The sequence below is a fragment of the Echinops telfairi genome, unplaced genomic scaffold (genome assembly GCF_000313985.2).
Source record: "Echinops telfairi isolate 266 unplaced genomic scaffold, ASM31398v2 ScPeMD7_3533;HRSCAF=4204_0, whole genome shotgun sequence".
NCBI lineage: Eukaryota > Metazoa > Chordata > Mammalia > Afrosoricida > Tenrecidae > Echinops > Echinops telfairi.
This window is the reverse complement of record NW_022107431.1, coordinates 31889252-31908413: the sequence shown is the minus strand read 5'-3', so window position 1 is coordinate 31908413 and position 19162 is coordinate 31889252. Positions and strand designations below refer to the sequence as shown.

Sequence of the window (19162 nt, the reverse complement as noted above, 5' to 3'; positions counted from 1 at the left end):
TCCCTGTGTTTCCAGTTCCTATCTGTACCAGTGTACATCCTCTGGTCTAGCCAGACTTGCAAGGTAGAATTCGAGTCATGGTAGTGGGAACGGGGAGGAAGCATTTAGGAACTAGAGGAAAGTTGTATTTTTTATCTTTGCTACATCGTACTCTGTCTGGCACATCTCCTCCCTGAGACCCCAGAGGGGTTGCTTTAAGTCCTATATTTAACTATTAGAAATTTCACATGAGAGTGTAGAGGTAAACATTGAGAACTAATCTGACGAAGCAGAGAAGCCAAAGAGACTTGCCTCTTTGAAGTAAAAGCAGTGAGTGCCTAAAATCAGGGCCAGGGCAGAGAAAACGAAAGAGGAAGGATGCTGTTAAGTCTTGACAAGACATGGCAGCTACTGAACGATCCAAGTGGGATTCCGTTTTTTAATCAAAAGATAGAAGCCAATGATGGCAAGCTTTAAAGAAATAGGAAGTAATGTTTCTTGGGCAGTTTGGGACATATGGACTCTGAATTAAAGAGGTTCAAGAAGCATTAGACATTTGGGCCTGAGAATCGTCATGTCTAGAAAGAGCTTTGTGAATTAGCTACACAGCGGTGCGAGCGATGCAGGTCCGGGGACAAGATTGCCCAGAGAGCGCGACTCGTCAAAGGCTTGCGTGTGCGCAGTTCTCGTCCTTGAGGCGTCCTCGTCGGGCTGTGCTTCGTAGCGATGAAGGCCCTGCAGTGGACTAGAGTCCGGGCTTTTATTTTCCCTTTTGTGGGAATGAAGAAACTGGATTAGAGCTTTTCAATAATATATTCATGGTCACGGTATTCGAAATCAATGTGTTTAATAAAAGATTTAAACTCGGGAACACAGGTTCCTGGCTGCTTTGCAACCTTGAGGGTAGGACAGGACTTTGGGGAAGGAAGAAACCATGAGAATGACGGGCAGTTAAGACAAACAGACCAGCAGGGGTTGGAAATACAGAGTGAGACCAGCCGTGTCAAGTGCAGAGAGGAGACGGAGAAGAGTGGGGTGAGAGCTCGTTTGTGACCTGAAGTATGAAATTGAAGAGAGCCTTGGAGAAAAAACGAATGTTAACCCCGAGAAGCAAAGAAGTTAAAGTAAGAATCAAACCTTCCACTCGTGATTCTTAAGAGTGATTCCTTTTCTTTATTTTTCTTTAATTACCTGTGTTAGGGTTCTCTAGAGAGACAAAACCAGATTGCTAATAATTAGATAGATAGATAGATAGATAGATAGATAGATAGATAGATAGATAGATATGTAACGCAAGAAATCAACAGTTAAATTATAAAGCAGTACAAATGGCTCAGTACAATTCAAATGTGTTAGAGAGTTGTGAGACACTGGCAGTTCTTTAAGTCTTGAGGGCCACCGGGTAGTCCTCTGTAGAGAGAATCAGGCTATCCAGGCACAGGCAGCAAACAGCAAGGCAGGTCCCCAACAGTCAGTCAGGTCACCAACAGTCAGCTCCCAGCTCAAGAGATGTAAATTCCAATGGTGTGGCAAAGCAGGTCTTGAAGGAACGTCAAATTACAGCAACACGGTCCACAGGTTAGGCGTCCCACAGGTAGTGTAGCTTGCACATTGAGGCACAGACCAAGCCAGGCAGCCGCACACTGGTCCGATGATCAAAGAGTGAGAGACAAGAGAGGCGAGGCTCGCCAAGCCATTTATCTCTCCACCCTTCAATTAATTCCCCATGTGTTTATCGGCCGGGCTGGCACAATAAACTAACTACCTCATTACCTTTTGAGAACATGGCAGGGAGGTCATCTCTAACCTCCCCGGCCACAGAAGAGAGAAGGCAAATCCTGCTCCTCAGCAACCCACGGCCTGTTGCCTCGGGGCAAAAGTCAGGCATGCCTCCACTCGCCATCTTTCTTTACCTATTCGACACCAACCATTCCTCCCAAGATCCTCTACTTCTTTGTTGGGCGTGATACCCATTGCGAGGGCCGCATAGAACTCACAACCAATCCACACAGTGCATGGGCTTTATGAGGGAAGCTAACAGTCGGGATCAGTCACCACAAGTCAGAATCGGGAAACGGTAAGATTGCAGCCATTAGTCCACAGCCAGGAGCCAAGTGTCTCTCCAGTGCTTTGCCACACAGGTTTGGCACTGCTTCTCTGTTCTCTCATGGTCTCCTGGCTTCAGTCTCTCATCTTGGCCTGCCTCCTTTGCTCTGCCCGTGGTCTCCTTGCCACAGGCACAGATGCTTCTGGCCTCAGCCTCTACCGCTGCAGACAAAGATCTTGACTGTGCTCCACCGGTGGCTCTTCTTCTGATGGGCCGGGGATTTCTATCTGTCTCCCTGCTTCTGTGATGACTCAGTGCTATCTGGAGGTGTGGCTGTGGCTTTCAGCAAACTGTACCCCCAAGGAAACAAAAGGTGGTGACTTGAGTAATGTCCTTCACTGAGGTGGAGACTTGGAATATATCCCACCTTAATCCTGTAACAGAAAACTCTCTCCAAAAAGAGTTATAATCATGGGCATAGAGAATAGAATGTAGAATGTATCATATAAAGAATTAAGTAAAGCAGGGTGTTTTAGTCTGGGTGGACTGGAGAAATATCCAGAGACACGTTTATTTGTGTATAAGAAAGAACTTTATATTAAAGAGCAATTGCATATTGAGAAAACATTCCAGCCCAGTTCAGATCAAGTCCATAAGTCCTATTTTAGCCCAAATGTCCAATATCAGTCTGTAAATCCCTCTTCAGACTCAACCAATGCATGCAATGACGCCAAATGAAGGAAGATCACAGGCCAGTGGGTGGAAAGTCTTGTGGATCCAGTGGCAGTGGAAGCATCTCAGGGCTGGTAAGGGTCTCCATGTGGCTCCTTCAGCTCCAGGGCTCTGGCTCCATCAGTGTAACTCCATGTGAGCTATTTATCTCCTTAATGCTTCCAAATGAGGTAATCAAGCTATGACCTGATTAACAGGCTAAACCCCACCCCTTCGCTCTTCATAGTCTCAAGTTGACACCAGTTGTGCATGTGGAAGTTGGACATTGAGTAAGGAAGCCTGAAGAAGACATGACCCGGTGGCAGTTACATAATCTGCCAACTTGTAAAGGGGTGGGGTCTAACCTGTCAATCAGGTCGCAGCTTGATGACCTCATTTGGAGGCGCTACGGGGACAAATAGCTTGCCTGAGGTGGGACACATACACACTCTCCCTGTGAGATATTCCTGTTGACAAGCCACGTGATGCTACATTGATAGAGCCAGAGCCCTGGAGCTGGAGGAGCCATGTGGAGACCCCTGCCAGCACTGAGATGCTTCCACTGCCACTGTATCCGCAAGACTTTCCACCCACTGGCTGTGATCTTCCTGCATTCAGCGTCACAGCATGTGTCGCATGAGTCTGAAGAGGAATTTGCAGACTGGTAGTGGACATAAGGGCTAATATGGGATTTACAGACTTGATCTGGACTGGGCTGGGATGTTTTCTCAGTATACAATTGTCTTTTATATAAAACTCTCTCAAACATATATGACTATCTGTGGATTTGTTTCTCTAATCAACCCAGACTAACACAGACGCTATAGTAAAATGATTTACAAATTCCAGGCAGAGAAATTATATTGTAGCAATGGAGAAGTTCTACAGACAGGGCCCTTCCCTCCCTCTCCCCCAGTGCGGTGCATTCAAGTATATTAGTTGCATCTAATGATTTGATTTCATGGTCTCTGCTCCAGTGGTTCTTTCCCTCATACCAGGAATTGGAGGCCCAGGGAATAGGATACCGCGGAAGGTGGGAACTTCCTTTACATGATGACTGAATTGTCGGAACAAGGCCGAAGCTGACCTCCACAACTCCATGCTGATCTCTTGCCATGAGATTTTGTTTTAGGCAACTTTAAACGAGAAGGATTAGAATCCCACATCAGACTAGAAATGAGAGCTGTGGGGAGAGACCCGAATTACTGGTGTGAATACAAATAAGAATGCCTTCCATTTCCAGCCGTATCACATTGAGCAATTTACCTAACCTGCATGAATAGTTTCCCCTTGGAGAAGTTGGGAAAAACAGTCCTTCCCTGGCTCCCTCGAGACATTAGAAAAATCAAATGAAGAAGCAGTATGGGAGAACACTTTGAAAATTGTAAAATGTTATTTCCAAGGTCTTGTTCTTCCGCATTGGAATCAGAGTCTAGGATTATGTCACCAAGGAGCTTCATTGTCTTAGTAATCCTTATGCAGAAGCTCTGAACGAGGACCTGCATTTGGGTACGCTGGACATGAATATTTTATTTGCCAACAAATGCATTTGTGTCGAGTTAGAGCACCGGAGAGCCATGTTTTAAAGTGAATACAAGTTGGGAATAGCGCCAGGCTTTGGAATAAGAGGGGTATCCAAAGATTTAAATATTATAAATCAATAGATTTTTCTAATAACAGAGACAAATTCATCCCCTTTTTTTCCAAATGAAAAATAGACCACAAACATTCCCTGGTTAGGAAAGGGAAGTGGACTGGGTGGATTTTTTTTCTTTTGATTATAAAATTCTAGCACAGGGTTGCATCACAGATACAACAAGTACCTGTACCATAAACACAGCCAGCGGGGCGGCTGCTAGCTTGCTCTGTCTTGAAAGCGGTGTTTCGCTTCGGGAAGCCCTTCTTCTTTTTCCTTGGCAGATATTGACGGCTTGGAGAGCAGTGCGATCGGGGGCCAGTTGATGGCCTCGGCGTCTGCAGAGTCTCCTTTCACCCAGAGCAGGAGGATTGATGACTCCACAGTGGCAGGTAACGGCGTGGGCCTTCGCGGTCTGAACACACACCGAGCATGTGCTGCCAGCCATTAAGATAGCGTGGAGCGGCTTTTTGTGGTGACATACATGAATTGAGGCTTTGTCTGGGTAGGGAAAGTAAAGTTCCTGAGCCTCACCCAGCTTTGCTGTAACATGCATGAGTGATATGCACAGAGCGAAACACCAGCCAATGCCAGCCATTGACTGCGACCTCCCGTGGTAGAGCTGACCATGCCCGGTGTGGCTAATTTGATTGTATTAGCGGTGTCATGAAAAACAATCACACGATGCTTGATCACATAGCAAAAAGGAAAGATGAGAATTCAAAGAAAGATTAACTGCTTTGGGACTTGTTAAAATGAGAACAAAAATCCCAACCCAGTAATAAAATAAAAGAATCCACAAAGCGGTTAGAAAAGCCTTCAAGGGAAAACCTCGGAAAGCCAAATGGACATTGTGTATTTGCTGGATCTGAAAGGGAAGAGCTGGGCCCTTTTGGAAAAGATGTTCACCCAGTGGCTGAAATGATTAAATGCAAAGAGAAAACGCCACCATACTGAAACACCCCACGTTAAAGTGTCGGTGCTGTCCCGAGAACCAAATATTTGACTGACTGAGGTAGAAAGCAGAACTACCCGTGTATACGCAAGTATAAGCTGACCCAAATATCAGCCGAGGCACCTAATTTTACCACAAAAACTGCATTAAAATGTGCTGAAAAACTCGGCTTATACATGAGTCTATACGGGGAATTTTCTGTCTCAAAAGTAAAACCAAGATTAGGTGGGTGAATGATCATTCTATTTAAATTCCTCCCTACAGTGTTTGAGTGAATGATTATACCACATAACGTCCCATATATTCTGATTTAAAGCTTATTTTTATTTTAAAAATGCACCTGTAGGTGATCAAAATAAATCATGGAAAATTTATGTAACTATAAAAAATAATTTAGTTGTCCTAAAACCTGGACAGATATTCAGGTTATTAAATGAGAAACACAAAGGGGGAAAATACAAGTGTAAAACACCTGTACAAATGGTATAATCACGTTCGTGTCAAACACACCTACATAAAATGATCTGTGTACCTGTACATGAGCTTGATGATAACCCAAGAAATTGACACTGCTTTCAGCTAGTCCAGAGACTAGCCTGGGTAAGGTCAGGGTCAAAGAATCGCATGCCATTCATTGCCAGGTGATGTTGTCTCCGGAAAGTAACCCATGTCCCTTCATGTGTTAGGTGTGGCGTTCGCTCGCTATGTTCTGATTGGCTGCTGGAAGAACTTGATCGATACCCTGTCTACCCCTCTGACTGGCCGGATGGCCGGGAGCTCCAAAGGCCTGGCCTTCATCCTGGGAGCTGAAGGCATCCAAGAGCAGAACCAAAAGGAGCGGGATGCCATCTGCATGAGCCTGGATGGGCTGCGGAAGGCTGCGAGGCTGAGCTGCGCCCTAGGTACCCCTGGGGGGAGTGCTCCCTGAGCCCTGGCCCAGGGCATATTCCCACAGGACACAGTGTTGTGCTTGTTAACTCCCTGCCGCCAAGTTGATTCTCACTCCTAGCGAGACTAAGCCTTTTGTAAAAATTTCCTTGGTGAAGGGGCACAGAGCAGATAGTCCGTTTACCATTCGGCCATGCACACACACTCTCCTTCATCTCGTTCGTTACAGTCCCGCTTCGTCCCTGTGTTTCCCATCTCCACGCCGGCTCCTTTCCCAGCCCTTCTGAACGTTGTCCTTTGGTTTGAAAAATACTGCCCCCTTGGCCCCAAGGAGCCATTGGTTATTCTAAGGTACGCGTGCATCAGTAGCACTGGTGTACTTTCCCCTTTTGTTTGTCTGAAAATGAGCCACAGGGGTGAATTCAGTTCCAGGTGACCGAGGACCATAGGCTCAGGGGTTCCACCAGTCTTTATCCAACCAGCAAGCCCCATCTCCTTCATGGGTGGAGCTTTGTACGACATCTTTGTCCCACTCAGTTCAAGACTTCCCGTGCCATTCCGCAGAGCAGTTCAGTTGTTAGCCGGGCGCCATTTAGTTCTTCTTGTCTCCAGACAAGGATGCTAGTATTTGTATGGCCCATTCATCCATTGGAGTAATGGTTTCTGTGTGTCCGTTTTCGTGTGTCAGTTTCCTCCAGGCAGGGAGAGCCCAATTGTTGTACCTTATGAGTGGTCCAGGAACCTTTAAGACCCCTGTCTCGCAGAAGTAGGATGTTGATACTGTGGACTAGATCTGTATAGGAGCAGACAGCCTTGTCTTTCACCCAAAGAGTGACCAGTGATTCAACTGCCAGCACTAACAGGGCCGTCAGATCACTGTCCACCCATCCTGACTGCATATGAAAGAGCGGAACTGCCCCGTAGGGTTTTCCTGGCTGAAATCTTGACAGAACCCCTTTGCCGGGGGTGGGGTTGGGGGGTTTCAAGCCTTAACTGTTTGCCTCCCGGGGCTCCTTGAACACAGTGTCAATGACCCTCCCGGGAAGTGGGTCTTTTGAAAAGGTTCCTGCTGGGTGAACAGAAAGCAGCTGAACCCAATGAAGAGTGGCTGCTTCCTCTGCAGGAGTCGCCGCGAATTGCGCCTCGGCGCTGGCTCAGATGGCAGCTGCTTCCTGTGTCCAGGAAGAGAAAGAAGAGCGTGAAGTCCAAGAACCCAGCGATGCCATCACACAAGGTAACAGCGGAAGGGCCAGAGTCACCCAGTGTGTTGTAGGTGGCGTGGGCACCCCTGTGCACGCCCACACCTGCTAGCAGACACTGCTCTTCATTCTGGGTGTGATCACGTGGTGTGCCCATGTACGCTTCCCATGACAGGATCCCATGTGGACCACATTCTTGGATCTGGTTTACGTGGCTGGCCCTAAAGGAGACCCCTTAGGTAGTGAGGGAAACGCTAGGCCCTGATGGCACAGGAAGTGCAGTTGACTGCTGACAGGAGTCCAGTGGGACCCTAGAAGGCCCACCCCGAGAAGCAGTTTCCACCGACCAACTGGCTTTGGGGCTTCGTGCACTTCACGTGTAAAGGAAGAGGCAGAAGGGCCAGGGTCCTGGAAGGGGAAACCAAAGAGATGGGGAGTGCCAATGGGGAGAGGTGAAAACTCTTTATCTTAGTCATTAAAGCTGATCATCATCTAGCTATAAAGAGACAACTGAAAAGCTCAGTCCAAATCATTCTTTGACGAGGATAAGTCTAGAGGTATCACTATTAAATCCTAGAAACCTTGACGATATTGAGAAACACCGATGTCTGAAGCTGTTGCTTCTCAACATCTCCAGCTAGGCCTCTGCACCTCCCGGAAGAGTTCCGCACGTTGCAACGTGCACCATGTCGGCACGGCCATCCGGACATCCTCAGGACTCACATCATGAGTCGGGGACAAGGCCATCTCAGGGCTGTGGATGGGGTTAGACACCTCCCCCCGCTCACCTACCCCCAGTGAAGTCCTTGCTACCCTGGAAGACAGAGGAGGTGCGTGGTCCTGATGGAACGACTGTCCTAACCTTGTGCTCACCGGTGCGGTTTCCGCTCTTCAGACTGCGTCCCAAGACGCTCCTGTGGGGGCCGTGTCTGGACGGAAAAGCTCTCAAGATGACTCCTTTGCAATTTCACCCAAAAAGCCGCTGTCCTGACCTTCTGAGCTGACCTCTCTGCCTGTCTGTACCTGGCCACGGAGATCCCCTTGGAAGCCGGGGTCCTGACTGGATCTTTTGTTTGTTTGTTTCCAGGCGACCCTAAGGAAACTTAGGAAAGTGTGTTACTGAAAGAACTTACTTTTCTGCAGCCCCCCAGTGAGTGTAAAGACACAGTTAAAACATGCACGCATGACCTAGAACCTTCGTAGCGTGCCTGCCTCTCAGACTTTTATATCTGACTCATAACTTTGTGTCAGATGTGTGAGCTCACTGAGGACAGAAGTGTACATTCTGAGCTGAAAGAAATGGTGGGCTCAGTTTTCCCCACAGTTGGGTTCTAGCTAGAGACTCATTGGAGTGAAAGCAGGTCCCACATAGTCCCTTTACGGACTCTCACGGTTTTGCGGACATTTGTGAAAGCATTCGCCACCATCAGCAACCCCCTGATCCCAGCCTAGACGCTGCTAAGTGGGTTCTGACCCTGCCGGCGTGTCGTGGCTGCGTCCTTGGGAGGCACGTCACCAGCCTTATCTTCCCAGGGCCCTCTCTAAGTGGGATGGAGCCACCAACTTTTAGGCATTCAGTCATGTGCTTGTTTATGTACCAGAAGAGCCATTTATAACCACCAAACTACATAAATATCTTTACGTTCATAGTTCTTAAACAAAAGAAATGTTAAGGTTCCAACTATTGTTTAGAGTATAGATACATACACCTATATCGCATTCATGAAGCAGGACGTTAGTTAAAAATCCGTTTGCCCTTTTTGTCAGATTCAAAGAATCCACTGAGGTCAGCCTGCTCTGTTCTGGGGATGTGGGCTATCACTCAATTAGCCTCCCATCTTCTAATGGCCTAAAACCTGTATTCACCAGGGGACGCTGCGACCTTTGGCCTTGACTCGCCATTGGGCATCATTTGCACCTTCCATCACCTTCGGCATCCTCTCTTCCTCAGTCTTTGACGATGGAGAAGGGTTATTTAGAGATCACAAGTGCAAACACAGACTCAGGGAGAGAAGCAACGACCTGCTCGGTTCTAAAGCAGGCAGCCAGCCAGGCACTTTCATGATCACCGTCATGGAAGCACGGCCCTAGGGGAGCTTGCCGACATGGCGAACTTGCCGGCACCGAGAATCCTCCTGCAGGACTGCTTTAGTCCTGAGGGTGGGGCCTAGTGAAAGATCTGGGCACCGATAGGTGTAGCTGCAGATGGTCCGTGAAGCCCATCCTCACTGCTATGCCTGAGCCTGATGGGCGCTCAGCCCCCACCTGCTCCCCACTCACCAGCTTCTGAAGCCACGCATCTGGGGTTCCCCCATGCTTGTGGGGCCCATGGGCTTGGGATTTGACATTGTGGACCATAGGGACCTGCCATGGGGGGTAGGGAGTGGGGTGGAGCTTGCTGCCCGTGCAGTTCTTTTTTTCCCCTGCCCTTGCATGCCAACACAGCCTTTCATTCTCACCCTTTCTCTCTCCCTTTCTGTCTCCCTCACTCGGACTGTGTGTTCATCGATGTCTTTCTGGCACAGTGAAACTGAAAGTGGAGCAGAAACTGGAGCAGATGGGGAAGGTGCAGGGGGTGTGGCTGCACACGGCCCACGTCTTGTGCATGGATGCCATCCTCAGCGTGGGCCTGGAGATGGGGAGCCACAACCCGGACTGCTGGCCACACGTGTTCAGGTGCATGGCGGGATTCCTTACCCCCACCCACCCCAAATAGCACTGGCCCTGCTTGGGAAGCCTGTGGGTGGAGGAGGGGTGGACGTGAGAATCAGCCGGCCACTTAATCCTTGATGATCATTCACCAAGTTTGACCAGACTCCAAGTGTGTGTGGGGGGGTGGTGGGGGGTTGGTGGTGCTCAGTGAACGGTTCAAAGAACAAAATGGCAGAGCTGAAGGAGGGGAATGGTGATCTATCCACTGACGTCTGCTGTGAGAGGCACTTGTATCGTATAACAAGGAAGAGATGCCACTGTCTTAAAGAGTGAATGGCCAACACTTACCAGTTGAGTGAATACTTTGTGGATCTAAAAGCCGGCCATGTCTCCATGGTCTGACATTAAACCCCAAAGCCAAACTCACAGCCAATGGGTCGATTCCAACTTCTAGTGCTACTCTGTCACGTTCCTAAGGCTGTAAGTCTCGACGGGGACAGATAGCCTCATCTCTCTCTGGTGCAGCAGCTGCTAAGTTTGAACTGCCAACCGATGGCAGTTCCCTCAGCAGCACCCCCAGAGCTCCTGTAACATCACTCTGTTTCTTATCCTCTTTTGCTTAAAGGCAGGTTTTAGATAGCTTGTATGGATTCATGAAGTAACAAGATGCTAATATGCTTGATATAATTGATGCATGGATTGTTATAAGAGCTCTAAGAGCCCCCAATAAAATGATTTTTTTTAAGATGCGATTTTAAATTTAGGTTGGCAAAGGAAAAGCAGACAATGGGACATCCATTCCAAAGAAATGCCAACAACTTGACTAAGTATTTTAGAACCAACGTCAAAAGAAAACCCCAGTCCATTCCATAGTCATTGTCTTTAAGGTGAAACCCCCACATAACCCCAGAGCCCCAGCTCCTCCCCTCCAACTAACACACAGACCGAGACCATGTCTCCCAAGCACGGCCATTAGGGTGGGCACAAGGGGGTACTGCCGCAAGATGCAGGCACAGGTGGGGGCTGGCAGGAGGGGCAGGTACTGGCTGGATGACCCAGAGCAGCATTCGGGGGCTCACAACCCACCGAGAACACCAGGTGGGCACCTGCAGAGTACACCTGTCCTTGCTGCTGCAGGAGTTAACAAGTCCATTGTGACTCCCTGGGACCCCAGGTAGAACCTGCCCATTGGGTTTCCCAGGTAATCACTCTGGCAGGAGCAGGTTGCTAGATCTTTCTCCCACAGAGCTGCAGGGTGGGTGGTTCGCATTGAGTGCTTCACCACTGCACCACCAAGGCTCCTTCAAAGTAAATAGGAGAAAGCAACCCACTGAGGTCAAGTTGATTCTGGCTCACAGTGCCCAGATAAGACAAACTAGAACTTCCTGGAATCCTCATGGAAGCAGTCAGCCACATCTTTCTCCTATAGAGCCGCCGGTGGGTTCAGATTGCCAACCGCTGAGTTAGCAGCTGGCCATTTGAACCACTGGTGGACATAGCAAAAAATCCCCTGCCACGGGGTCACATAACCTTATAGAGCTGTGGCTTCAACCTTCCTAATGCCTCGACCCTTTCATACATTTCCTCATGCTGTGGTGATCCCCAAACCATAAAATTATTTTTGTTGCTACTTCATCACTATCATTTTGCTACTGTTATGAATCGGGTGACCCCTGTGAAAGGGTCGTTCAACCCCCAAAGGGGTCGCAATCCACCGATTGAGAACCACTGTTATAAAGGGTCTCCAAGGTTGTAAATCTGCACAATAGCAGATGGCCTCATCTTTGTCTTGAGAAGCTACTGGTGGATTTGAACCGCCAACCTGGTGGTTAACTGCCCATTGCCTAGCCTCCATTGCCATTAGGCCTCTTAAAGTAAACATCAACTCCAAACTGACTGCCATCAAATCCATTATGAGCCATGGTGACCCTGCAGGACAGGGTAGAACTGCCCCTGTGGGTTTCCAAGACAGTAACTCATCTTGCTCCTGAGGAGCGGCTGGTGGTTTCAAACTGCTGAAGCTACATTTCAAAGCCCAATACATAACTCCTATGTTACTAGGGCTCCTTAAAGGCAATGTAACTATGAGTAAATTGCCACGTTTCAAAGAGAGAAAAGCACACAGCTGACTCACAGGATGAAAACCCCGTCTTGAGAGGCGCGTGGGAGAGGACCAGGATGATTCACCTGGAGCAGAATGGGGGTGGTGGTGGAGGTCTGTGACCTGCTGCTCCCTACCGCTGTCTCAGGGAAGAGGCAGGGAAAGGCTGAAACTGTGCCCAGTTTGTATAGGCCTGGCATTTCCCCTGCTGATGGAACAGCATGGTGGACTATCAAGGGTGGTCTTTACCAGTAACTGGACTTACTCTGAGAGAGGTGGCCTCTTCTGGACCACTTTAGCCCCAAGGTCTAAAGGGAACAATCAGTTGGCAGTTGGTATTGTCTCAGTCGCTGTGTTTGCCATGATTGAGTGACGTCATCGGTCTCAGCTAACATGAGTCATATGGTACAACCAGGGCCAAGCCCTGTGTGGCTGGGCAGACCCCTGAGAGGGGCCCACTGTGGCCAGAAGGCTGCCTACCAGCCACACAGTTATTCTAGGACCCAGAATAAGCAATGCTCCCAACTCCTGAGTGGAAGCTGTGTGGGGGAAGAGAGATCCCTTAGGAAACTAGCTCAACCAGCCAAAGCTTCACAAAGCCCAGGAGCTAGACCAGACCAGGCAGATGAATCTTGCTGCCTTCCCCACGATAGGGGTTGAGAATCCATGGAATCCTTACCTGGGGACTTACCTAATCCGACTCAGAGAATAAAAGCACAGGTACAGGGAAGAGACAGTGCAGGGAGGGCGGGGCGGAATGGTCTGTCCGTGTTAGGGTAGTCGAGGATCTGGGGTGGCGGACAGCTGGTTGCGTTTCCTCTGTGTCTGTCAGGGACTTGGGGAGCCAGCAGGACTGAGCAGCGGTACCCACCAGCTGCTTGTCTGTGATCTCTGCAGGGTGTGTGAGTACGTGGGCACGTTGGAGCACAACCACTTCAGCGATGGCACCGCACAGCCCCCTCTGACCATCAGCCAGCCCCACAAGGCACCGGGCAGCACTGGACTTCTCGGGGACCTTGAGTGTCAGGACTCACTCCAGGAGCTGAGCCTGCAACAGGGGAGCTCCCTGAGCCCAGCCCCTGTCATACAGCCCCTCTCCATCCAGGAGCTCGTCAGAGAAGGCAGCCGTGGCCGGGCCTCTGACTTCCGAGGTGGCAGCCTCATGACTGGGGGCAGTGCCGCCAAGGCCGTGCTCGCCCTCTCCACGCAGGCTGACAGGTGAGTGGGACGTGCCCCCCTATGCACACCCGGGATGGGCCGCCCCTGGGGACTGTGACCTATTAGCAACACCCACACCCAGGATTCCTATCCATTGTGGCCCCCAGGGTCCACTGGGGCCCCTCTCAAGCGTATTTCTGTGCCACCACATTTGCAATGACATGTTCCTTAAGGGACTAGGAGCCAGGCCACCTGGTGAAAGCTCCGCCCAATAGATATGGGAGTTCCCTTCTGCCCAGAGCTTGGAGTGTAGAACGGCTGGGCATGTGGTCAGCCAGGCCCCATTTCTAGACGGTGCCCTAGATGCAGCCTTTCGCTACATTTATATCCTCCTCAGAGCCAAGCCAAGTGTTCTGATCCCCAGCTGGCACCAAACACAAGCCCCCTTGAATTCACTGGTTTTTTTTAATAGCTGAGAAGTCAGAGCTCATTCCGGGGTTCTGTTCCCAGTCACACATTTTCTGGGAAGGATCCAATTTTGTAGTCCGGTTTCTGATCAGACACTTGAATATACCACAGTCTAAGTGGGGCTCTAGGAGTGACGGGATGTTTTTTATGTTTTATTTTTTAATGTGGCTGGTGCCCTTGAAGTGAAAATCTAGTGGATAAAGCAGACTCTTGTACCCAGTAATAATAGGTACATCGTACCATGCGTTTGTTTAGACTGTCTGCATCGTGTTTTCATTAATCACAGCACACAAATTACCATAATCATTCTGCCATAAAGACTCTGCTGATTTCTTTCCAAGTAATGGATCTGTGTGTGTGTGTGTGTGCATCCAGGCTCTTTGAAGAAGCTACAGATAAATTGAACCTGATGGCTTTGGGAGGTTTTCTCTACCAGCTGAAGAAAGCTTCGCAGTCCCAGCTTTTCCACTCGGTGACGGATACTGTCGACTACTCTCTGGCCATGCCAGGTAATTCTTGCCCTCGGGAAATTGCACCATGAGGGGGGTAGGAGACCGCCCGCGCCTCGGAGACCAGCGGCACCGTGAAGCATGACGCCCACACTCCCTTGTGCCCCATCGCTCTGATGGAGTGCCACGTGCTCTGTTGGGGTTGGGAGATGCCATCGTGTCAGTTCCACCTCTGAGAGACCCAGTCCTACGCCAGCCTCACAGTCCTTACATTGTAGCCTGTCGATCGAGCCACTGCTGCAGGTATTCCCACTGGCACTGGAATAGTGGTTCTGTTACGTTTTGTGATGTAGCTGCTACCACAGGTGCTTCCCATGAAGGTTGGAGCCTTTGTCTATATCATAAACCCGACCACTCACCTCAGATCAGCCAACTAGCAGAGCAGCTAATGTTTCTTTAAGGAAATGGAAGGATGGCTCCACAAACGCTTCCATCCTGGGGAACCTGAAGGTCTAAGTGCAACGCTTGTGCCCTTTGGATCCTTAGTGCAGATTCTAACCTGGGAACCATCGTCCTTTCTCCACCACTGTTTAAACAGCTGATACCATCTTAGCTATAGCAAGCCAATCTCCCAGGGCCCCTCGGACTTCCAGAGGATCTCTGGAATTCCAGAGATTCCTCAAAGGAAAGCTCTGGTTGGAACTGTGCCCCCAGGTTCCCATCCCCTCTGTGACTAGGTCCAATGATTCTGAGTTGGGATTGGATGACATCCATGGTCTTGCTCTCCTGTAGGAGAAGTGAAATCCACCCAGGACCGAAAAAGTGCCCTCCACTTGTTCCGTCTGGGAGACGCCATGCTGAGGATCGTGCGGAGCAAAGCGCGTCCCCTGCTCCATGTGATGCGGTGCTGGAGCCTGGTGGCCCCACACCTGGTGGAGGTGAGCACCTGGAAAATGGGTAGCGGCCAGAACTGCCGGACCTGCTCTACAAACACCCACTGGTTTGGGGACCTCCATGGCAGAGACATCCGGGTTCTGGTGACAGTGCAAGGGAAATCTTCCTCTCCTCCTGCCCCAATTCTCATTGTTCTTTGATTATTCCTTAGGACATCTAAAAAAAATCCTCCAGATGGACAGCGTTACCCTCCTCTTAACTCAGCTACCTTTCACGGTCACGTTTCCATTCTCTGAGACTGGCTCTCCACCTACACCTAGAGCCGAAATAAAAGGAGATAGTTCCTGGTATCTTCCTTTGTAGATGTGACCTTCTGTTCCTGTCAGTCTCTCATTTCTGAAAGCTACATCTACTCAATCTCTCAGCAGGGAAACCATACATCTTGGTTTTCCCAAGAAAATTAAAACAGCTGAATCCTTCTATCACAATTTTACATCTAAAACATCTCAATCAATGGTGACTGGTGGCTCCTCCTCTTGGCGGATGAGAACAATGGTTACCTTGTTGACAGCCATACCTAGTTTTGTACAGCTCTTCAGCTTCTCTCCGCTAGAGATAAAATGAACCACCCACAGAGCTGAAAGACTTAAAACAATAGCCTTTTATTTAGCTGTGATTCTGTGGGTCAGAGTTTGAATTGGGCTCAACAGCCCATGCCTCTGGACTAAACCAAGTTTGGCTAATCTCAGCTGCCCGTGTTAGTGAGGTTGCATGGTTTGTGACAGCTTTGGGTGGGCGAGTGGACGTCTCCGTCCCTCTCCCCTCCTCCAGCAGGCTAGCGCAAGCTTGTTCACCTGACAGCCACAGGCTTCCAAAGAATTGCAAGGGCAACCCTCAATCCCAAGTACTCTTCAGGTCTCTGTTTACGAATGTTTGCACTTGTTCAGTTGCTCAAAGCAAGTCACGCAGGCAGGCTCAGGGTCAGAGTGGAGAAGACTGTTGCAGGGCGGGGATACAAGGAGGGACGGGTCCATTGGAGCTTTTGTTGCAATTGGTCCACCAGGGGAGCCAAGACTCCTCTGATTGCCCTTTGGGACAAAGCTGAGAAATAAGATCGTGAACACCTACCTCTTGGACAAGTTTCTGATGTCTCATAGCCCCCACATATCTACCATCCAAGAAAACGGTCATATCACGTAGGGGAGAGTGACATTACTAAAAACACTTATTGTTCCCAAACATTCATGTGACCGGGTTATTTCTGATCCCTTGGTTGCATTATTAAAAATGCCATGAAGTATGCAGCTCATCTATACTTATCCCTTGGAATATTTGTGATCCCTGCCTTATAACCCCCTGGTGGGTTAGAAAATCCTTCAGGAAAGGATCACAGAAGGCCCTGGATGGAGTGGGAGGAAAATGTGGAAGAGAACTCCAAATAGTTGGGTCGAAACTAGTAGACACCCCACCCCCCTCCCAAACAGACTTGAACTTGATAGAAATTACAGACTGGGACGGCAAGTGAGTATTGATTAACAGGCTTTACTGGGAAATACGACCCTCGAAGTTTTTCCATACTAGAAGGGAGAGCAAAGAAGCAGAGTGAAGGGAGACCTGGGAAACAGGTATCAGAATAGCCTCAGGTGAGAGCAAGCAGGAGTAAGATAAACTAGAGAGAGAGACAGAGGCAAGCGAGCAGGAGCCCAGACCTGAGTGAGAAAGAGAGTGAGGTAGAGAGGGAAACAAAGAAACCCTGCATGCCTATACCCTCAGGGGCGTGGCAAATTGTTAGGTTTGGGAAAACTCTTGATTGGGAAGTTTAAATGGGGGCGGGGCATAAATTGACACACAGGAGGGTCTGGCCCTCTCTCCCTGGAAGAAGTGGGGTGGATAGAATCATGGGACGGAGCCCCTTGTCAGGGCGAGGTGCTGCTCCACGCTCAGCTGGATCCATGAGAACTGCTCTCACCCCCATGCATCACGGGACATCAAAGGAGGAAGTGGGATAGGCCACGGTACCCTGAGAGGGTGGCAGTGGATGTGTGTTAGCAACATGTGTATGAGTTGTTGAATGTAAAGCCCATGATATACTCTGTAAATGTTCACCTAATTGGCAACAACAAATTGGTTGGTTGGTTGGTTGGTTGGTTGGTTGGTTCATCCTTCAGATACCAAAACCTGACTTGGCTCCTCCCTCTCCCATGACTCTTGCAGGCGGCTTGCCACAGGGAGAGGCCTGTGTCTCAGAAAGCCGTCTCCTTCATCCATGACATCCTGACGGAGGTCCTCACTGACTGGAAGGAGCCGCCGCATTTCCACTTCAATGAGGCGCTCTTCCGGCCGTTTGAGCGGATCATGCAGCTGGAGCTGTGTGATGAGGATGTCCAAGACCAGGTGAGTGTGCCCCTCGAGTAAACGTCTGTGGAGCGCAGCAGCGGACACTGTTGTTCGAGCTCTGTCCGCTTGCTTCTTATAAAACTCCTCCGTGGGACCTGAGACAAAGCAAAGTGAGGTAAAACTTTAACACACAGACCACTCGATTTTACAAATAGAAAGCCCTAAGGAATGTACCAAAAATAATTGCTAGAACTAATGAGATTAGCTAGTGACTGGATATAGAATCGGCATACCGATTTTCACTGAATTCCAATAGACTCAAAAAGAAATTATAAAAAAGAGCATGAAACATAATAAAAATAGCTAAGAAAAAATTTAAGCAAAGAAATTCAGTTTGGACACTGAAAACAACAGAATGTTGTTGAGAGAAGATAGAGAAGAACCAAATAACTTAGGAAAGATACCATGTTCCTGGATGGGGAAAGCTCAGTGTTTTTTTTAAATGACAGTTTCTCCTAATTGAGGCAGTCTCTGGTGCTGACATCACCTACTATCATCAAGGGAGTGTGATGTTGGTGGAAGAATAGATATGCAGATCAATGGAATAGTGTGTATGGAAGTAAATTCACATATAAATGTGAATTTATAATCAAATCTTTTACCAAGATGCCATTACAATTCTGTGGAAATGGACAGTGTTTTCAGCAAACAGGGCTTCAATATCCACACTAAAAACTAACTCTGGCCTTTACCTCACACCATACACACACACACACACACACACACACACACCCAATAACAACAACAACAAAAACAAAGTTAATCACAGACTTAAAGAGTTAAAACTATAAAATTCTCATTTTCTAAATTTTCCAGAAGAAATCATAAGAGAACATCTTTGAGACTGGGCCAGGCAAAGATTTCTTAGAAATAATCCATAGAAAGAAAAATTGATGAATTAGACTTCCCCCAAATTTAAAACTTTGGCAAAAGATACTTTAAAAAGAAAAAGACTAACTAAACTCACGCCAAGGCTCAAGCTTTAGCTATAGGACAGCCTACAAAGCTAAAATGCTGAGGAGTTGTAATAATGTTTAGAACAAGCAACCCTTAGGGATCCGAAGAGCCCCATTTGAGGGGAAGAAGCATTAGAGCCAATTGGGAAGAAGTAGATACAACTCCTTTTAGACGTGGTTTAACTGTGTAAGTGTGTGATACGTGAATATTCTATCAAGAAAACTACTTTTTAAAAAGGGGGGCAAGGGGATCAGCGTTGGTCACAGGAAGAAGATCAGAAGGCCGCCATAGGATAGAACGCATGGAGGAAGAGGGAGGCGTGCTGTGACCTTGGGGACAGCCATCAATGTCACATGACAAAATATGTCTGAATTGTTGAGTGAGAAACCATTGTGCTCTGTAGACTTTCATTCAGACCACAATACAAAGTGAAAAAATAAAAGTCAAGCCAAGGGCGAGGGTGAGAAAGTCACTCGCAAGTTTTCCATCTCGTGAAAGGACCTGAGTCTAGAAAGCCTCATGAACGGTAGCGTCTCAGAAGCAGCCCTGCTGGTACAGTGGGTGCGTGTCGACTGCTAACCACATCAGCAGCGTGCACCCCCAGCTGTTCCCAGGGAGCAAGAGGAGGCTTTCTGCTCCTGTAAAGATTTCCATTCTCGGAAACCCACAGG

At 48.6% G+C, this 19162-nt stretch overlaps 1 protein-coding gene across 1 annotated transcript in view; it reads left to right on the top strand.

Annotated features, from left to right (window-relative positions):
* Positions 1-19162, top strand: part of ARFGEF3 (ARFGEF family member 3) — a 68937-nt gene that overhangs the window by 20743 nt on the left and 29032 nt on the right. The window contains exons 7-14 of the mRNA XM_045294592.1: positions 4658-4765; positions 6015-6230; positions 7340-7450; positions 9941-10091; positions 13066-13386; positions 14170-14303; positions 15036-15181; positions 17352-17531. Coding sequence (XP_045150527.1) covers positions 4658-4765; positions 6015-6230; positions 7340-7450; positions 9941-10091; positions 13066-13386; positions 14170-14303; positions 15036-15181; positions 17352-17531 — 1367 coding nt within the window. The remainder of the gene's footprint in view (positions 1-4657; positions 4766-6014; positions 6231-7339; positions 7451-9940; positions 10092-13065; positions 13387-14169; positions 14304-15035; positions 15182-17351; positions 17532-19162) is intronic.